The 19807-nt window shown below is 44.3% G+C and overlaps 1 protein-coding gene across 2 annotated transcripts in view; it reads left to right on the top strand.

Moving 5' to 3' along the window:
- TRIM36 (tripartite motif containing 36) overlaps positions 1-14426 on the top strand; it is a gene marked incomplete at its 3' end in the record, with an annotated part of 168445 nt that extends 154019 nt beyond the window's left edge. For both annotated transcript variants that reach the window (XM_082243345.1, XM_082243344.1), the window contains 2 exons: positions 12602-12899; positions 14072-14426. In XM_082243345.1, coding sequence (XP_082099471.1) covers positions 12602-12899; positions 14072-14426 — 653 coding nt within the window. The remainder of the gene's footprint in view (positions 1-12601; positions 12900-14071) is intronic.
- Between the last annotated feature and the right edge of the window lie 5381 nt (positions 14427-19807).

The raw sequence follows: 19807 nt of genomic DNA, 5'->3' as shown, positions 1-19807 counted from the left end.
TCCTTTACCCAAATGGGGTCGTTTTGAAACGAACCCCTGTTATTTCCAAACGCATGGCTAGGTGCTATCCGTTTGAGGAATTCCTCTTTATAGGATAGACGGTACCACCTGCTGTCTTGCCACAGACGGTTAGGATAAAAAGACCTCGTAACTAACGAGGACCTTCCTTTTCTGCTCATATAGAGTTGTTCGTTCCGCGAGGGCGGGCGATAAGGCGAAACCCTCCAAAGCCCCTTTAGAGGGGTTTCAAAGGGCGCTGGTCGGGTAAACAAAGAGTCCGGCTCAGCCAAGCCTGAAGTATATAGCCTGATGCGCCCCTACCCATCTCTGGGGTGGGGGGGGGATGTCTTCAACCGGTTTCTGGAGGACACAGGATCGAGTTTCGATCACTTCCACCGGTGCGATTCTTCCCTTCTAACATTGAACGTTTTCAGGGGTTCTATTCGAACCTATTCACAATGCCCAGGAAAGAGGGCAAGGTGCGTCCAAATCTGGACTTGGGAAGAAATAGAGTCCATCCGTACAGTGGTGGCCTCCCTGCATCAAAGAGATTTCCTGGCGTCCATAGACATATAGGATGCCTATCTTTATATCCCCATCATCGCAGGACATCAGCGTTTTTTCGCTTTCCCAAAGATCATCCCTGGTTCCCACCAGGAGACTGAACTATCTGGGCCTAAGGTTGGATACATCCTGGGCAAGAGAGTTTCTCCTTGCTGGGAAACTCCAGAAGGTTCAGTCAAGGATTCGGATGTTGCTGTCCGTCAATTGGCTGGGACTGATGGTGGCCTTCTTAGAGGCAGTACCGTATACCCAGTCTCATACCCGAATTCTCCTGAAGGAGATTCTTTTTTAATGGAATCAGAATTCCGATTCCCTGGACAATCGGATCCGGTTGAGCGAGCGGACCAGGAAGTCTCCGATGCTCAACCAGGGGAAGTCATTTCTTCCGATAGTATCCAGATTACCAATAAGGGTATCGGAACTGAGAGCGATCAGATTTTGTCTGATTTACTGGATCGAGCAGCTCTAGAGCAGCCCGATTCAGATCCAATCGCATATGGCCTTTTCATCCAGAGGTTTTTCCCTAGCTGTCCCTTCATTGGGACATCCCGGATGTGGATCTGTTGGCACCTTGGCCTAACAGGAAGGTGCGGAGGTTTGTAGCTCGCGCCACGATCCTCTAGCGGACGCAGCAGAAACGCTGATCGCACCGTGGGGGCAGTATCAGCTACGGCATGCCTTCCATCCTCTCAAGTTGCTGCGGGAACTTCTTCGCAGGATAGAGGTGGAGGGAATTCCAGTTATTCTGGAAATTCCGGATTGACCTCGTCGAGCCTGGTACGCCGACTTGGCGAGGCTAGTCGCGGACGCTCCTTGGAGACTTCCTCTCAGGGAGGATTTGCGGTCTCAGGGACCGATCTTCCATCTTGCTTTACAGTCGCTGGTTTAATGGCCTGGCCATTGAGACCCAGGTACTGAAGGACAAGGGAGTGTCAGCTTCAGTTATTCCTACCTCCAGTTAAAGCAAGGAAAGAGACTTCCAGCACATGGAAGTCTTATATTGCATGGTGTGAATCTATTGGATTTCCCCCACAGACCTATTCGGTGACCCGAATTTTGGTCTGTCTGCAACAAGGGGTTGAGCAGAAATTATCCTTGAGCACGATCAAGGGTCAGGTTTTCGGCGTTAGCAATCTTCTTTCAAGAAACCTTTGGCTAATCATTTCTTGGTGCGGAATTTCATCCAGGGGGTGCGACATCTGGCTCCGCCAGTGTGCGCACCCTTACCGCCTGGTATCTTAATTTAGTGTGGTGGGTTCTTCAGAAACTTCTCTTTGAAGATATTAGGGAGATTCCCTTGCTTACATTCCCAGAAGGTGGCCTTCTTGGTGGCCATTACTTCTGTACGCAGGGTGTCAGAACTGGCTGCATTATCCTGTCGTTCTCCAGATCTGGTGGTTCATAGGGATAAGGTGGTTCTTCTTCCGAATCCATCCTTCCTTCCTAAAGTGGTTTTCGTAAGACGGACTCCCTTTTTGTGATCACGGATAGCCCTTGAAGGGGGTTGCCTGTGTCTGCCGCGACCATATCTACATGGATCAGTCAGACGGTGGTACAGGCTTATTCTATTAAGGGTCGGAATCCTCCGTTCCCTGTTAGGGCGCACTTCACTCGAGCGCTCAGTACTTCCTGGGCCTTTCGCCATCAGTCGTCAGTGGTCCAGGTATGTAAAGCGGCCACCTGGTCGTCGGTACATACCTTTACAAAATTTAAAAAAATTGATGTGATGGCATCGGCGGATGCCTCATTTGGCCGCAAGGTTTTGCAGGCCGCAATTTGAGGAGACCGGTGGTCTACCTCGAGGGTTTTTTTCTGTTTGAAAATTTTTTTGTTGAGTCTCATCATTAAGGATGAGCATTGTAAACTTCTAGTTGGCACCAGTTGGGCCTTCTAGATTTGGATTTGATTTCCATTTTCCCACCCCTCATTTGTGATACTGCTCTGGGACTTCCCGAAGGTGCTGTATCACCGAGGACTACGTCTGTCAATGAGCGATAGAGAAAAATGGATTTTTGTAAAATCTTACCGTAAAATCCTTTTCTCTTAGCTCATTGACAGACGTAGTACCCGCCCCTCTGTTTTTGAGTTGGGTTGGGTTAAATTCTCTAAGCACTGCTTTTGTGATATAACTGATTTGCTGTGGCGGAGAGAGAGGATATACCCTCGGGGACTGCCCCTGGGGAGTGGCCAGAGCATTTTTAATTTCCTGTCTAGTCCTACTCCTGTGGAGGCAACATAACCCGAAGGTGCTGTATCACCGAGGACTACGTCTGTCAATGAGCTAAGAGAAAAGGATTTTACGGTAAGATTTTACAAAAATCCATTTTTTTCAGATGGGGCTCCTGTGTCCTGGTTAAGGGCCCTTATGTTTATCATTGGGTTATTTTCCCCACCCCAAATTGTATTTTTGGCACTGCTTTTGGATGACCCAGTAGTTATGAATTATGGAGCGGTGTGTCAGTCGAACAAAAGAGAAAATGGGATTTTCGTACTTACCATAAAATCTATTTCTCTGAGTTTGACAGACACGGCACCCACCCCTCTTTGGCGTTCTGATACTTCTAATACTACTTGCTACTAAATTGATTACCTAGAGAAGAGAGTGGGGTTATATACCAGCTGAGGATGACCCATGGGCATAGCCAGGTGTTGTGTTCTGTTTAGTCCTACTCCTGGAGAAGGCAATATAATCCAGTAGTTGTTGTTTATGGAGCGCTGTGTCCATCAAACGAAGAAATGGATTTTACGGTAAATACAAAAATCCCATTCTTTGCATGCTCATAATATTCTAGAAGTATATTTTTGCAAATGGTAATTATACAAAAGGCAATGAATCTAGAAGTTATTCACGCCCATATAACCCTTAGAAAATTATGAAGTTTACATGATACCAACTTTCATTTCTCGATCGCTCATTGACAGACGTAGTCTTCTTGATTCTCAAGAGCTGGGTTATGTTGTCTCCGCAGGAGTAGGACTAGGCAGAAAGACAAAACGTTCTGGCTCCACCTTAGGGGCAGTCCCTGAGGGTATATCCTCCCTCTCTCTGCTACAGGGAATCAGTTTTTTTCTGTCTAGTCAGGAGTAAGGACCTAAGCTCCTTGCTGGGATCTTTTTGGTCCTGGCAAGATTTTTTCTTTAGAAGAAATATTTTTTAGGTAGTTTTTTCTCCAGTGTTTTTCCTGTGAGATCTTCAAGCAAAAAACGCCGGACTGGGCGACACTAGTGGTCACCCCAGCCGGCCTACGAGCGCGCGCAGACCATTGCATTGCGCTTGGTCGGCCGCGACACATTCAAGTAAGTATGCGGGGCCGGGCGACGGGCTGGATGTTGAGATCCAGTGGTCACCCCGGTTTCTGCCTACGAGCGCGTGCAGACCAGAGCTCCGCGCTGGGTCGGCTGCGACGGAGTCCCAGTGGAGGGACTGACCTTGCGAGTTAAAAGTCTCGCTTGGACGCCAGGAACCTGAGAGTCGAGGCGTCCGGAGTGGTCCACAAACCCCCACCCCGGTGGAGAGGGTATTGTGAAGAGAGGGTGCCTGTCGGTTCGGTATGGTGAGTAAACGTTCCCTTTTTTCTTTCCTCGTTATGAGGCAGTATGAATTATGGGCCCCTCCATACATGGTCAGTATATATCTGACACTAAAAGTCCCCCTTGTAAATACAGTATGTGTTTGTGGGAAGTGGACTTGGTTTGAGAGCTAACACTCTACCCAGCAGACTGTAGCATTACAGCAGACATAGGAGGTATAATCCTACCTTATTTGTAGTGTATCTCCTGTAGATCTATCAATCGCCACTCAGCAGAGATGCAGGTGGATGTGCTGGGAAAAACGTTTTCGGCGGTCCGCCGCCATTTTGCCGTAGACCAGGTGCATGCATGTCCTCAGGTCACGCCGGCCGCCATGTTTTTGGAGTCTAATGTCTCCTATATGGGGGCGGCCATGTTTCATGAGCCCAGCTACCTCGTGGAGAGCTGGGAACGCCGGAAGGCGTACACAGGGGGCGGAGCCACGTCCTTCTACCCGGGAAAAAGCAACAGCTCCTTCCAGTCTGTAAAGACAGACGCTGACTGCAGTTGGTTGGAAACTTCACTGCATCGGTTGGTGAGCCTTGGGGGTCCCTCTCTCTCTGTGGGATCGAGAAGCAGGTACTCTGAGGGGCGCTATTGCGCTAGGGGGAGACACATAAAAAAAAAGAGGTATTTTTTATTTAAAAAAAAAAAAAAAAAAGTTTTTTTGTGTTTTCTGGCAAAGGTGTCCTGAATTATCATGGACCCTGCCACTCATGTTTCTCCTCCGGATCCCCTCGAGGGGTCTGCGGGATCCTCCAGCACCCCACTGACGATTAAATCATTGTCCGCTATTATGGAAGCTTGTGTCCCGGGTGGAAGTGGCTTGTCAGGGACAGGGCGCAAGTAAGCGACCCCCGCCTAACCCCTTATTATCTGAAACCTCGGATTCAGACTCTGAGCCTATTTCTGCAGTTGCAGGTACTTCATCTGGTATTGGTGTCTCGTGTACTGTCTTTTCAGACAGTGAGGAGGATGTTTCGGCATCAGCCATAGCCAGAGAGGAAGCGTTGGTAAACGCACTCATGGTATCTGTTCAAGAGACCTTAAGATTACAGGGTATTCCGTCAGAAATAGCTGAAACTGAAATCCCTTTTGGGACTAAAAACGCATCTAGTGGCGAAGGTTTTTTCCATTGCCCAAATGTTTTGGCAATCCAATCAAAGAAGAATGGAGTCTGCCAAAACGCATTTCTACTATTTCTAAACGCATTAACAGGCGTTATCCGTTTGAGGAAACCCTCATTAAGAAATGGACAGAACCACCTGTGGTGGATTCACCAATTGCTAGATTGAATAAAGCCACGGTTATTCCTCTAGAAGACGCTCCGTCTTTTAAAGATCCAGTGGATCGCAAGATAGAAGCTATGTCTCGCACCATGTTTACCTTGATTGGATCAGCTTTCAGACCAATAATTGCTATTGGTCTGGTTTCGCAGGCTGTAACTGTATGGACCAAGTGGTTACGCCGGGACCTAGAAGAGGTCCCTCAGGCGGTATCAGATTTGTTGGAACAGATGATACAGGGGTTACAGTTTGTGTGTGATGCGGCGTTAGACGCCACTTCATTATTGGCGCGAGCATCTGTCTCAGCGGTGGTTCTCAAGCGTACACTGTGGCTAAAAGGTTGGTTAGCCGACCAAGGTTCCAAAAAAAGCATTGGCTAATTTCCCCTTTTTAGGAGAGCGTCTATTTGGAGCCAACTTAGATGAGATCATTAAGTATCTCACGGGTGGAAAGAGCACCTTTTTACCTCAAAATTTTAAAGGTAAAGGAACTTGTCAAAGACGAGGGCCTTCTTTTTCTGCTCACAAGAGGTTTTTTTCGTCCCGCGGGTGAAAAAATTAAGTCCTCCAAAGCTCCTGCAGGAGGCGTCAGGGGTCGTTGGTCGGGCAAGCAAAAGCCCGCTCCCTCTAGACCTGAAGATAAACCGTCCAAAGCCTGAAGGTGCGCCCCCCACCCATAACTGGGGTGGGGGGACGTCTTCGCCGGTTCCCGGATCCATGGCTTTCCAGAATCCCGGACAGATGGGTTTGCGAAGTCATAAGGTCAGGGTACAAGATCGAGCTTCGATCTCTCCCACCGGCGCGATTCTTCCCTTCCAATAGCCGACTATCCCCGGATCGTTTAGACGATCTGTGGAGAGCAGTCACAGATTTACTACAACAAGGAGTGGTAGTCCACGTTCCTTGGACAGAACGCTTTCAGGGGTTTTTATTCAAACCTATTTACAATACTCAGGAAAGAGGGCAAAGTGCGTCCAATTCTGGACTTAAGGGTACTCAATTCTTTTGTCTACATAAGAAGATTCAGAATGGAGTCCATTCGCACAGTAGCAGCCTTTCTGCATCCAGGGGATGTCCTAGCGTCCATAGACATCTAGGACGCATATCTTCACATTCCCATTTTCGCAGGACATCAGCGGTTTCTACGTTTTTCCGTAGAAGAGAATCACTATCAGTTTGTGGCGTTACCTCTCGGTCTCGCCACGGCTCCGCGGGTCTTCACGAAGGTGTTGGCCCCAATGTTGGCACTTCTGCGCCAAAGAGGCATATCGATTCTAGGTTACCTAGACGATCTTCTGCTTCATGCAGAGTCTCCTCAGACCTTGCTACAAAACATAGAAATTACTATGATTTCTTTACAGGAATTCGGGTGGCTGGTGAACCAGCAAAAGTCATTTCTGGTTCCCACCCAGAGGCTCGAATATCTGGGTCTAATTCTAGACACAGTCAGGACAAGAGTTTTTCTTCCGGTAGAGAAACTCCGAAAGATTCAATCAGCAGTCAACCAACAGCTGGTCTTCCCTTCGGACTTGCATGAGGGGTCTGGGGTTGATGGTGGCTTCCTTCGAAGCAGTCCCATTTGCCCAGTCCCATACCCGAATTCTTCAGCAAGAGATTCCTCTCAGATGGAATCGGAATCCGGAATCCCTGGACAATCAGATCCGATTGAGCAAACAGACCAGAGAGTCTCTGGTCTGGTGGCTTCGGTCTCCGATGCTCAGCCAGGGAAAGTCATTTCTGCCAATATATTGGACGACAGTGACCACGGATGCCAGTCTATCCGGATGGGGAGGAATTCTCGGTCAGTTATCTGTCCAGGGACTTTGGTCCCGGAAGAATCCAGGTTACCGATAAATGTATTGGAACTGAGAGCGATCAGACTTTGTCTGATTCACTGGACCGAGCAGCTCCAGGGCAGCCCGGTTCGGATCCAGTCGGACAACGCCACGGCCGTGGCTTATGTCAATCACCAGGGGGGCACCAAGAGTGTCCGAGCGGCCAAAGAAGTGGCTTGCATTCTTCGCTGGGCGGAACGATTTGTTCCAGCAATCTCTGCGGTGTTCATTCCGGGGGTGGAGAATTGGCAGGCAGATTATCTCAGCCGTCAGACTCTGGATCAGGGGGAATGGTCCCTCCATCCAGACGTTTTCCACCAGTTGTGCCTACGATGGGGCACCCCGGATATGGATCTGTTGGCATCTCCATTCAACAGGAAAGTTCAGAGATTCGTGGCTCGCTCCCGCGATCCTCTAGCAGAAACCGCAGACGCACTGATCGCCCCGTGGGGGCAATACCAGCTAATGTATGCCTTCCCTCCTCTTGGGTTACTGCCAAGACTTCTTCGCAAGATAGAGGAGGAAGGAATTCCAGTAATCCTGGCAGCTCCGGACTGGCCTCGTCGAGCTTGTTACGCCGACTTGGTCAGACTGATGGCGGACGTCCCGTGGAGACTTCCTCTCAGGGAGGATCTACTGTCTCAGGGACCGATCTTCCATCCTGCTTTACGATCGCTGGTTTTAAACGGCCTGGTTATTGAGACCCAGGTGCTGAAGGACAAGGGATTGTCAGCTTCAGTTATTCCTACTCTAGTTAAAACAAGGAAAGCGACTTCCAGAAAGATTATCATCGTACATGGAAGTCTTATATTGTGTGATGTGAATCCCTTGGGTTCCATCTACATCTTTATTCGGTAGTCCGAATATTGGCTTTCTGCAACAGGGAGTTGAGCAGAAGCTGGCCTTGAGTGTTATCAAGGGTCTGGTTTCAGCATTTGCTATCTTCTTTCAGAAGCTTTTGTCTACTCATTCCTTGGTGCGGAATTTCATCCAGGGGGTGCGACGCCTGGCTCTGCCAGTGCACGCGCCGTTACCATGCTGGGATCTTAATTTGGTGCTGTCGGTTCTTCAGACACCTCCCTTTGAAAATATCAGGGAGATTCCCTTGCCTACTTTATCCCAGAAGGTGGTCTTCTTGGTGGCTATCACTTCTGCACGCAGGGCGTCAGAACTGGCTGCATTATACTGTTGTTCCCCAGATCTGGTGGTTCATAGGGATAAGGTTGTTCTTCATCCGAATCCATCCTTCCTTCTAAGGTGGTTTCAAAGTTTCATTGAATAAGGACAGTGTATTGTCCTTCCTATGTCCTTAGCCCAATCATCCTCGATAATTTGCATGGCATTCCTTGGATGTAGTTCGGGCGATCAGGATATACTTGAATACTACGGATTCAATTTGTAAGACGGATTCACTGTTTGTGATCACGGATGGCCCTAAGAAGGGGTTGCCTGTTCTGCTGCGACCATCTTTAGATGGATCAGACAGACGGTGGTATAGGCTTATTTTATCTAAGGGTCGGGATCCCCCGTTCCCTGTTAAGGCGCATTCTACTCGGGCGCTTAGAGTTTCCTGGACCTTCCGCCATCAGGCGTCAGTGGTTCAGGTTTTCAAGGCGACTGTTTAGTAGTCGGTTCATACCTTTACAATATTGTATAAGGTTTATGTGATGGCATCGTCAGATGCCTCTTCTGGCTGCAAGGTTCCTGCAGGCCACTGTTTGAGGAGACTGTTGGTCTACCTCGAGGATTTGTGGGGTAGGTCTCATCTGTTTACTCGATGAGTCCTTTGATACTTCTGGTTGGCTCCGGTTGGGCCTTCTAGATTGGATTTTGATTCTGTCAATCCCACCCCTCATTTTGTGGCACTGCTTCTGGATGTCCCAGCTCTTGAGAATCAAGAAGACTACGTCTGTCAATGAGCGATAGAGAAAAATGGATTTTTGTAAGATCTTACCGTAAAATCCTTTTCTCTTAAGCTCATTGACAGACGTAGTACCCGCCCCTCTATCATTGAGTTGGGTTGGGTTAAATTCTCTGTACTGCTTTAAAACAGAACTGATTCCCTGTAGCAGAGAGAGAGGATATACCCTCAGGGACTGCCCCTAAGGTGGAGCCAGAACGTTTTGTCTTTCTGCCTAGTCCTACTCCTGCGGAGACAACATAACCCAGCTCTTGAGAATCAAGAAGACTAAGTCTGTCAATGAGCTTAAGAGAAAAGGATTTTACGGTAAGATCTTACAAAAATCCATTTTTTTATACTCTTCAAAGTATGCCTAGTCATGTCTGTGAATGTCAGTTTTAAATTGTCTCATGGGACCTGTAGTTCTGCAACAGCTGGAGGGTCGTAGTTTGAAGTAGGGATCGACCGATTATCGGCAAGGCCGATATGCACTTGATATGCAGCCACCCACCCACAGGCCCTGTGGCAGCCAGCCACCCACCCACAGGCCCTGTGGCAGCCAGCCACGCACCCACCCAACATTAAGCAAAAATTAAGATGTTCAGTACCAGATTTGTGTCAAATTTTTCAAAACTTTAAATGTACAAAATATCAGCCGATACCGATATGCGATGGCCAAAATAGCCGTATCGGCAACAAAAAAACGATATCGGTCGATCCCTTGTTTGGAGATCCCCGCTCAAGTACATCTTTGTTCGTGATGACACATCCTAGACGTGTCCTTATTCTGTACATTCTATAAAATGCAGGTGTTTTCTCATTTGTGTGGTTGTGCATCATCAATTACAAAGCTTATAGTACACTGCCTTGGATCTCATACTTTTCCTTTTTTAGTATAGATCAGCCTGCAGAGATCCCAGATAACTACATATGCTAAGTAAATGACAGGGTGGATTTGGGAGGAAATTAATTTGCTTTTCAAACAAATGAGAAGAATGCTTGTAAGCTGGTTTTGACACAGCCTTCCAAAAGGGCCATACACACTATAAGATTTTCTGAAGACTTTTTTTTCCTTCAGATTTACCTTTCAATTTGTATGCAATCTGGCAGGCCCTTGCACTACATAGAAAAGTGTTTAGGTTTGACCTCCTATTATATGGTTTTGGTAAATCTAAAGGAAAAAGTCTTCAGAAAATCTTAGTGTGTATGGCCCATAAATCCAGGAAACATGCTACAATTCTACATAAAAAGAACCCAGTACTCATTTTAAAGTTAATTTATATTCACATGTTTGTAAAGGAAATTATACTTGTGCATACTCTTCATTCTATATTTTACATATTTTGTTCATGTAAATTTTGCTTTATAGCTTTTTCCTGTGCCAGTTGCCATGATGGGCAGAATATGGCAACCAAATGTCATATATATATAATATAAAAATTTTTCTGTGAAACTGCCAATAGCAAATCTGAAGTGCCATCTACGCTATACCATAATTTTAAGAAAGTATTTCAATAGAAACTTGCATAACTTTGTATTTTAATGTTATGCTATGGTGTTTTTTTTTTTTTTTTTTCTTCAGCTTTAACCACTTCAGCTTTGCAAGGTTTACCCCCCTTAATGACCAGACCATTTTTTGAGATGCAGCACTGCGTTACTTTAACTGACAATTGCACGGTCATGCAACGCTGTACCCAAATTTTCTCCCCACAAATGGAGCTTTCTTTTGGTGGTATTTGATCACCTCTTCGGTTTTTAGTTTTTGCGTTTTTAAACAAAAAAAAAACGACCAACTTTGAAAAAAGAAACAATATTTTTTACATTTGGCTATAAAATATTACCAATAAAAAAATTTAAAAAATTAAATTGTTTCATCAATTTAGGCCAATATGTATTCTGCTACATATTTTTGGTTAAAAAAAAAAAAAACCTAATGTGTAATCATTTGTTTGCGCAAAAGTTATCGTGTCTACAAACTAGGAAATTGATTTATGGACTTTTTTTTTTTTTTTTTTTTTTTTTTTTTTTTTTTTTTTTTTTTTACAAGTAATGCCATTGATCAGTGATTTTTAGGGACATTGCAGCCAAAAAAAAATCTGACACTGACACTTTTTGGTCACCAGAGGCCCCAATACAGTGATCAGTGCTTAAAAAAAAATGCACTTAGTGTATAAATGACACTGGCAGGGAGGGGGTTAATACAAGGGGTGATCAAGGGGGTTAAGTATGCTCCTAGGGAATGCTTTCTAACTGTGTGGGGGATGGATGTGCTAGAGGGAAAAAAATCTGTTTTTAGCTTAGCTGAAACACAAGATCCCTCTGACAGAACAGCCATCTGCCTTGTTTACATAGGCAGATGGCTGTTCTGTCATTCCCCTGCACGATCGTGGGTGGCCCCCAAGAACACCTGCACAAAATCACGAAGTGGTTAATATCAGCATTGGTAATATTCCTTTCATTTAACCACATCATTTCAGCATCCCCACCCCGGTTTATGTATATCTAGCTAAGCTATCTAGCTAAGCTTTCTGCTGAGCAATCATGGCACCCCTTGCTGGATTATTCATTGGAATGTAAGTGCCGGTTCACACTTCTGCGGATGCGCTGATCACATGTAATTCTGAGCGCACTGCTCCTTCATTACATGCGATCTCCTGTGCGGATGTGAATACAGCCATAGACTTTGTATGGCTGAATTCGCAGCGCATCCACAGCAAACACGCACATGAGGCATTTTTTGAGCCGCCTCAGAATCGGATCGCACAGTGGTTCACACTTGTGCGATCCGATTCTGTGCGAACTGTCAGATTGCACTGCGATCAAACTGGGGGTGTCATTAACTTTTTAATTGACACCCCCTGCGTATCGCATATGGCAGTGTGAACTGCCAGATGTGCGGATGCGATGCGGGATCACGCTGCATATTCGCAGCGCTCCCGCATCGCAGAAGTGTGAACCGAGCCTAAAGCATTCTTAAACCCAAATCAAAAATGTAATGTATTGCAGCTTAACAGGCCTTAGATGGTGGCTACATTAGTTTTTTTTCTGCTCCCCCCATTCACCTGGTAATTTGGCCAGTAATTCCCCCTTAGTGCCTCCACCCTGGTTGGAGAAGCACAGGGGTACCTTTGGACAGTAGCATTCAGTCTAGGAGGAGGGGAGTGTTGGGATGTACTTGCAGATTAAAGGAAACCAAGCCTAAAAAAAAATGAATGCAGCTATTACATCTTAGAATTGGTAAGCTGCAATATAATTGTTTGCTTTTAGGTTTAATACGGCTTTAACCGGATAAAATTGATCTCTCCAAAGCTTACTTGTAATTTTTTTACAAAAGCACAGAGAAGGGCATTACTTGGCATTGTTTTTTTTTTGAACAATTAGATCATAAGGTTTTAATGTAAATTGTATTCAACCTTTTCATATTTTTCCATTATTATTTTTTTGCAGTCTTTAGTTTCTTTTTTGATGACAAGTGTGGGTACAACAAAGAACATCTCCTGTTAAATGACAGAAGGGATACTGTGGAAAGCATACCTGGCCTTCCCCTTCTACTTGGAGCAGAGAGAGTACAAGTGGGCTGCTATATGTGCCTGGATTATATCATTGCTGATGTTGGCATCACTAAGGGGAAGTACTTCTGGGCCTTCTCTGTAGAGCCTTATTCATACATGGTCAAAGTTGGAGTTGCATCGGACATCAAATTGCAAGAATGGCTACATAATCCTCGTGACATCAGCAGCCCAAGGTAGTGTATACTTGGCTTCCATTTTAATTAGCCTAAAATTTTAATAGCTAACTTTCTGCTTCATACCAGCACTGTGAAACCTTACTTTAGCTAAAGTGTATCTGAATCTTATGGGCTGCCCCACTATTTTAACTGCTTCCATACCACCTTGAAGTGGGGATATCTGAATGTATGCAGCTGCAGGCATCGTTTTTTTTTTTTTTCCCCCCAGCTGACGATTCCCTTCACCATAACAATCGTAGCTTGATCTTACAGGTGGCAGGAGGGAACGCGTGGAAAGCCGAGATTGTGGTTTTTTTTTTTTTTCCCCCTTATTTTAGGCTTTCCAGCCTGGAGGAGAGATCTGGGGTCAATAAGACCCCATATCTCTCAATAAAGAGGGCCTGTCGTGCACTATTTCAATTACATTCCTTATAATAGGAATAAGTAATTATAAAAAAATTTTTTTAAAGGGAAAGTGTAAAAAACAGTTCCCCTGTCCCTGCGGACTCACACGCAGAAGTGAATGCATACGTACGTCGTACCCACATATGTAAACGGCGTTCAATCCACACATGTGAGGTATTGTTGTGAACGTTCGAGTGAGAGCAGTAATTCTAGCCCAAGACCTCCTCTAACTCTAAACTGGTAACCTGTAAAAAAATGTTAAAGCGTTGCCTATAGAGATTTTTAATTACCGAAGTTTGACGCCATTCCACAAGCGTTCACAATTTTAAAGCGTGCCATGTTGGGTATCTATTTACTCGGCGTAACATTAACTTTTTACAAAGAAATTGGGCTAACTTTAGGTGTGTGTGTGTGTGTGTGTGTGTGTGTTAAACTTTTTTTTTTTTTTCCAAAATAGCTGCGTAAATACCGTGTTTTCTTTTTTTAATTCATTAAACTTTTTTTCCAAAAAAGCATTTGCAAAATAGCTGCGTAAATACTGTGTGACATAAAAAGTTGCAATTTCACCATTTTATTCCCTAGGGTCTCTGCTTGGGGGTTCTGAGTAATTTTCTAGCAAAAGAATGATTTTTACATGTAGGAGCACTCCAAAATTGGCCTGGTATGGAAGTAGTTAAGAAGTTATTTTTGATTGTGTTTGAAAAAAATCAATGGGTCATGTGATTTGCGTTTTTTTATTCTGTTAATAATCTAGATTTCCAATGCTAACATATATGCTTTTACAGGTATGATCAAGACAGTGGCCATGACAGTGGCAGTGAAGATGTTGCCTTTGATGCATCTCAACCATTTACCTTGGCAACTATAGGAATGAAGAAGTTTGTTATCCCAAAGGCCTCTAATGTTTCAACTGCTTATAATGAACGCACCATACCCCTTCCTAGCCGCATTGGGGTTTGCTTGGACTATGATAAAGGAAAAGTTGGCTTTTATGATGCAGACACCATGCAATGCCTTTATGAGCGGGACGTTGACTGCATCGGAACAATGTATCCTGCTTTTGCCTTGATGGGAGGTGGAGTCATTCGTTTGGAGGAGGTCATACCTGCAAAGCAACTGGACTATTCTCAAGAAATGTAGTATAGAAATATCAAAAATTATCCAATGCTTTTTTTGATGTCGTCCATGTTTTGTGTGCACTGGTCTTTTTTTTTTTTTTTTCTTTTAAATGTAGTTCTGCCATTGACTCCTGCCTTTGGACCAGTAGACTATTGGCCAGGTCTGCTTGTTTGTCTAGGCTTTCAAAACAGCCAACTGAAAAGGGCTATTGTATAACTTTTTTTAGATTTACAGTGAAATTCAGCTTGTTTTAACATTGGACATCACATTCATCTTTTGAATTATCATGAATATCCTTTTAAAAAGAAATCGTATATTTAAGCGGTTTTTATTTGTAGTCAGTAAAATGTAGTTATACTGATTACTGTGCTCGCCATACACTGCATTAATTTAGGAGAAACCTGCAGGGTAATTGGATTTTAAAGCAATTCTAATGTCTCCCTAATTCTTCCCTCCCTCCGTTATGACCTAAGCCTTCATTTACTCCTGGATCATCACTCCAGGCTATGTTGGGTTGTAGGTGTTAGAATGGAGGTGCTGCTGCAAAATCATCATCATCGAAAGACAGTGTGCTTTGGCAGGTCTGCAGATTGGTTGGTTGGTTGACTGGCCTGTGGTTCACTTCCAGCATCTGCAATTGAGCTACATCTGGATTGGTGGTGGTTAAGAAGATAAACTTTTTAACAGCCATATTAACAAGTTTGGGCAAGCTGGTGGGATGGATGGATGTTGACACATGAAATAAATTCAAGATTTTAGGCCCTCTTTATGTCTATTCACTAAAGAGTATAAGGTGAAATATGTATATTTATTTATTCTTCACTTGCTTCTAGTTCACTTTTTTTTTTAATAATGCGGTTCTTCCTCAAACACACTGTCTTTGTCTTTTTTCTGTGTTTTTTTTATGTTGTGTGATCAGCTTTTTAGCCTTAGCAGTAGCGCATTAACCAAAAACACTGGGCACAAAAATGTTACACAATAGGTAAGGTTACATGAAATGGGTTTACGTATTCTTGAGGAAAACTGTAGTACTGTAAATTTTTTGGGATTGACAACAGAATGTATTCGGTGTTGTGGGAACCTTTTTTTTTTTAAAGAATTTTTATTTTGGGAATAAGTACCAAACACCTCTTCGGCCTTTACTTCCATGGTGCCTTTACTTCCGTGGTGCCTCAATATCTTGGAAAGGAAGCCCTGCTGGTAGCAACTAATCTGCTTTCAGGTCCTAGCATACATTGACAAATGACACCTGGAAATCTAGTTATGGGCAACCCTTTTCCTTTTTTATGGAGTAATCTGGCCGGCAGTAACACTACATTCCTGAAGTAAAATCTTTTTGTCATTTTTATGCTAGCTTAGAATAGGCACAATTTAAAAAAACACTAAAGGTTTCATTCACACTTTCACTTTACCAAATACATTTGTATGTGTTTTGTGGCACTGATTCACTCACATCACACTGCTTTTAGTGACGTGTTTTTTATTTTTTCATATATAGGTTTATGGGTACTTGTAATTTATAAATTGCTTTATTGCAAGCTGAGCTGTGAAGGATGTAGGCACATGAAATGCAGTTTGTTCTGATAGTGTGATGTCTATACAGAATAGACTTGACACATGGTATGACTTTTTATGCATTACAACTGAGGTGACATAGCTGTCATCCTTGGTTATATGGCACTTTATAGCATAGACTGCTGCATACTATGCATCGTTATAATATTGTACAATTACGCTGCTAAACTGTAACTAATGGGTACTACTGTTATGAAATATACATTATGCAATTCTTGAATCTTCTAAGTCTTTTACTGTTAAGGCATTTCAGAGTAAAAATACTAAGTGTTAGTGTGTTTTTATTGTATAAAGTAATAAAAATCTCATTTTATAAAGTGTATTCGTTTAATTACAGTACTTGTTTCCATAAGGAATATTAAAATCAGCCATATAATTGCCTGTTTCTGAATGTGAGGTGTTTGGCCATTGGCAGCTCTTCCTTTTTTTTGTAAAACCCATAATATCTGCCCATGCTGCTGGCTATTCTCAGGTCTATAGTCTGGGAGCCAGATAACCAATGTTCCTTTACAACTGGCTGAGACTGGGATCTATAATCCTTGGAAGCACTTTCTCCCCTAGTCATTTGGATTAAATGACACGTTCCTGAATTTAAAATCACTCTCCTGTGGTGATTTGACTAAAAGATTGAGGGTCTGCTATAGGGATGCACCGAAATGAAAATTTTGGACCGAAAATGCAGGATGCCCTTGGCTGCACACCGAAGCCGAAAATGATTTTTCTCCCCAAATTTTAAATTAGAAGAGGGGCATACACCAAAAACAGGCAGCGATGTACACCTGTCGCTGCCACCTTGTCACAGTATATGTACTGTGACGGGTTGGCAAGAGGTTAATTTAATTACCAATGGTATTTGTATTATGCAGCATGAGGGGGTTAATATATTGTCACTGCTGCATTAGTGACCAACCAGTGGCAGTTGATTAACACTGATACTGGTTGCACTAATGCAGCACAAAGGGGTTAATTAACTGCCACTGGTCACTAATGCAGCAGTGAACAGCAGTGAAAATACATTAACCCCCTCATGCTGCATATTACTAATATCAATGGTAAGCTGCCTCAGCTATCACCCCCCCCCCCCCCCCGCCTCAGCGTCCCTCTCCTCACTCAGCTCCTCTGGTGTCCATTATTCAAAAGATGCGCCTCTGGCTGGCCGCCCGCCTCCCGGTGATGTCACTACTACTGCGATCTGTCCATGAATGAAGTGACACACCGGGCGGGAGGGAGGGCGGGCGAGCGGCCGCTAATATAACTATGTGAGCCTTAACTATGTGAGCCTTCACTTCCCTGTCAGCGGCACGATGTCCATGAATGAACTGACACTCCGGGTGGGAGGGCAGGGGGAGCGGCCGCTAATAACTATAACTGTGAGCCTTCACTTCCCTGTCATGCGGGTATCTCCTCTGACAGGGAAGTGAAGGCTGACATAGTTATAGCTGTTAGCGGCCGCTCCTCCCGCCCGGAGTGTCAGTTCATTCATGGACCTCGTGCCGCTGACAGTGAAGTGAAGGCTCATAGTTATATCAGCGGCCGCTCCCCCCGCCCAGTCTGTTCATTAATGCACAGATCACAGTAGTAGGGACATCATTGAGAGGCGGGCTGCCGGCCAGAGGCGCGTCTTTTCAAACCTGCGCTGCGCCCTCCTCCTTCCTCAAGCGGCCATTAATTTAGGCACTATTAACCCATTTTCGGCCGAAATGGGATAGGCTCATTTTCGGCCGAAAATTTCGGTGGCCGAAATTTCTGTGCATCCCTAGTCTGCTATAATCCTAATGTTTAAATTATAGTGTCTGTCTTTAGTTCCTGGTCAAGGCTAATACATGGGTTGGGAAAGATTTAAAATATATCGAAGGCCAAAACTATTTTTAGTTGTGGTCAGAATTGAGATTTGGAAACCACCCATGTCAAGTTTTTTTTTTTTTTTTTTTTTTTTTTTCCCCTATTTGGTGTCTAGAGAGATCTCTGCATTGTAAAATAATTATCCTAAGACAGTGGTCACTAGAACAAGTGTCAACCCCCCATTCCAACTTTTAATATCCCAATTACAACTATTTTAGATGTTTTTTTTTATTTTTTTTTTCCTCTTTTATTTTCCTTCCCAGTGACACTGTTCATCAAATGTAATTGATATTCCCGTGCACTGTGAGTCTCCTCAATCTGATGCCATAAACTATAAATCTGCATTTAATATGCTAACCTTCCCAAAACTTCTTAAATGGAATACAAGAAAATAATACATACAAACAAAACATTTTTTGCAATTAAGTTCATATAATTCAACAAATGTCCATATACTAGTGTCAATAGTTGAATAAGTATACATAAAGTGCAATCCGTGCTGATATTAACTTGATTAGCATGTGCCGTTGGTGAATATGTAAAAATGCAGTGCTGTTCCGTGCCCCCCACTTACCAACTCTGGGTGTCTGAGCGATTCCGGTTTCTTTATACTTTCCAGCAGTGCAGTATGGTCTTCTATACATAAAACCCACCTGATACAAAAACCCACCTGAGATACAAAGAGTATCCATAGCATAAGTCCATTTTTTTTTTTTTTTTATTTAAAACGTGTTAACATGTATTCCACTCAGATGTAATTCCCTGGTAAATGAGCAAAAAACACTGGTTTGGAATAAATTACTCACGTTTTTGTGTTCTGTACACCGGAAATTTCACCCAATGCTTTTCAGTCCTCCCCAGAAGTGTCTTCAGTTGACACTTCTGGGGAGGACTGAAATGCATTAGGCGGAACTCCCGGTGATCACTTCTGGTTTATGAAACGCAAAAGATAGGAACAGAATATGACCATGAAGGGCTCCACATATATCATGGTGTGCCTGCCACATTCTCATTGGCTCTTACAAAAGTGGAATGTACATCACAATAAATGTATAGCTTATCATAGGCTTCGCTCCCAGCTGATTTAAAGCCGAGTTCCGGCCTCAGGGGTGAAATTTAGATAAAAATATACCCCCGGGACAGTCAGGGCTAGTACATTCCACAATGGATAGCCTCTGAACTGTCCCGGGTCGCACTTACCTTTTTAGAAGAAATGCTTACCTTGAAAATTTCTTCTTCAGCGCTGCCATCTCGGATGTGGGCAGCTGAAGTCAGCGCGTCTTCTGTGCCCTCTTCCGTGTCCTCTTCTCCCAAAATGCACCTGCACCGGCCCCGCTTGTAACTTCCGGTGCGGGCGCGTCATCCCTCCACAGCTTCTAGGCATGCCCAGAAGCTATTTAGCAGGGAATGATGCGCCTACACCGGAACGGACGAGCAGGGCCGGTGCAGGCGCATTGATTCCTGGGAGCGATGACGTTCAGCTCCCAGGAATCAATGCAAGGAGGAAGTGACGGCGCGGACCGCGGCTGCAGAGGGAGGAAGTGGAAGAGTATATTTTCTTCAATAACCAGGTAAGTAAACAAAAAAAAAATGTAATTCATGCGTTTTTCAGGTGACCTAGAGCAAGCGGATGGCCCAAAGTCTATTTTGAGGCCGGAACTCCACTTTAAGTCACCTACTATTTTGAGATTCTAACAACCTCTTGGCCATTGAGGGAAACTGTAGCCCAACCCAGGGTATAACCCCTCCCACTACACCATTTTTCTCTTTCGTTCATTGACGGACACAGCTCCTGGTATTAATAACCATTGGGTTATACTGCCCCCTACAGGAATAGGACACTAGGCAGAAAAGAATTCAGGCTACACCCAAGGGCAGTCCTGGGGGGTATACTCCCTCTCTGCTATAGCAACTCAGTTCTTTTTTTTTTTTTCCTGTCTAGTCGGAGTAAGGACCTAGTTCCCTGCTGGGATCTTTGGTCCTAG

This window comes from Pelophylax lessonae (genome assembly GCF_965119305.1).
Source record: "Pelophylax lessonae genome assembly, chromosome: 1".
NCBI classification, from domain to species: Eukaryota; Metazoa; Chordata; class Amphibia; order Anura; family Ranidae; genus Pelophylax; species Pelophylax lessonae.
This window is presented reverse-complemented; position numbering and strand designations above follow the sequence as displayed.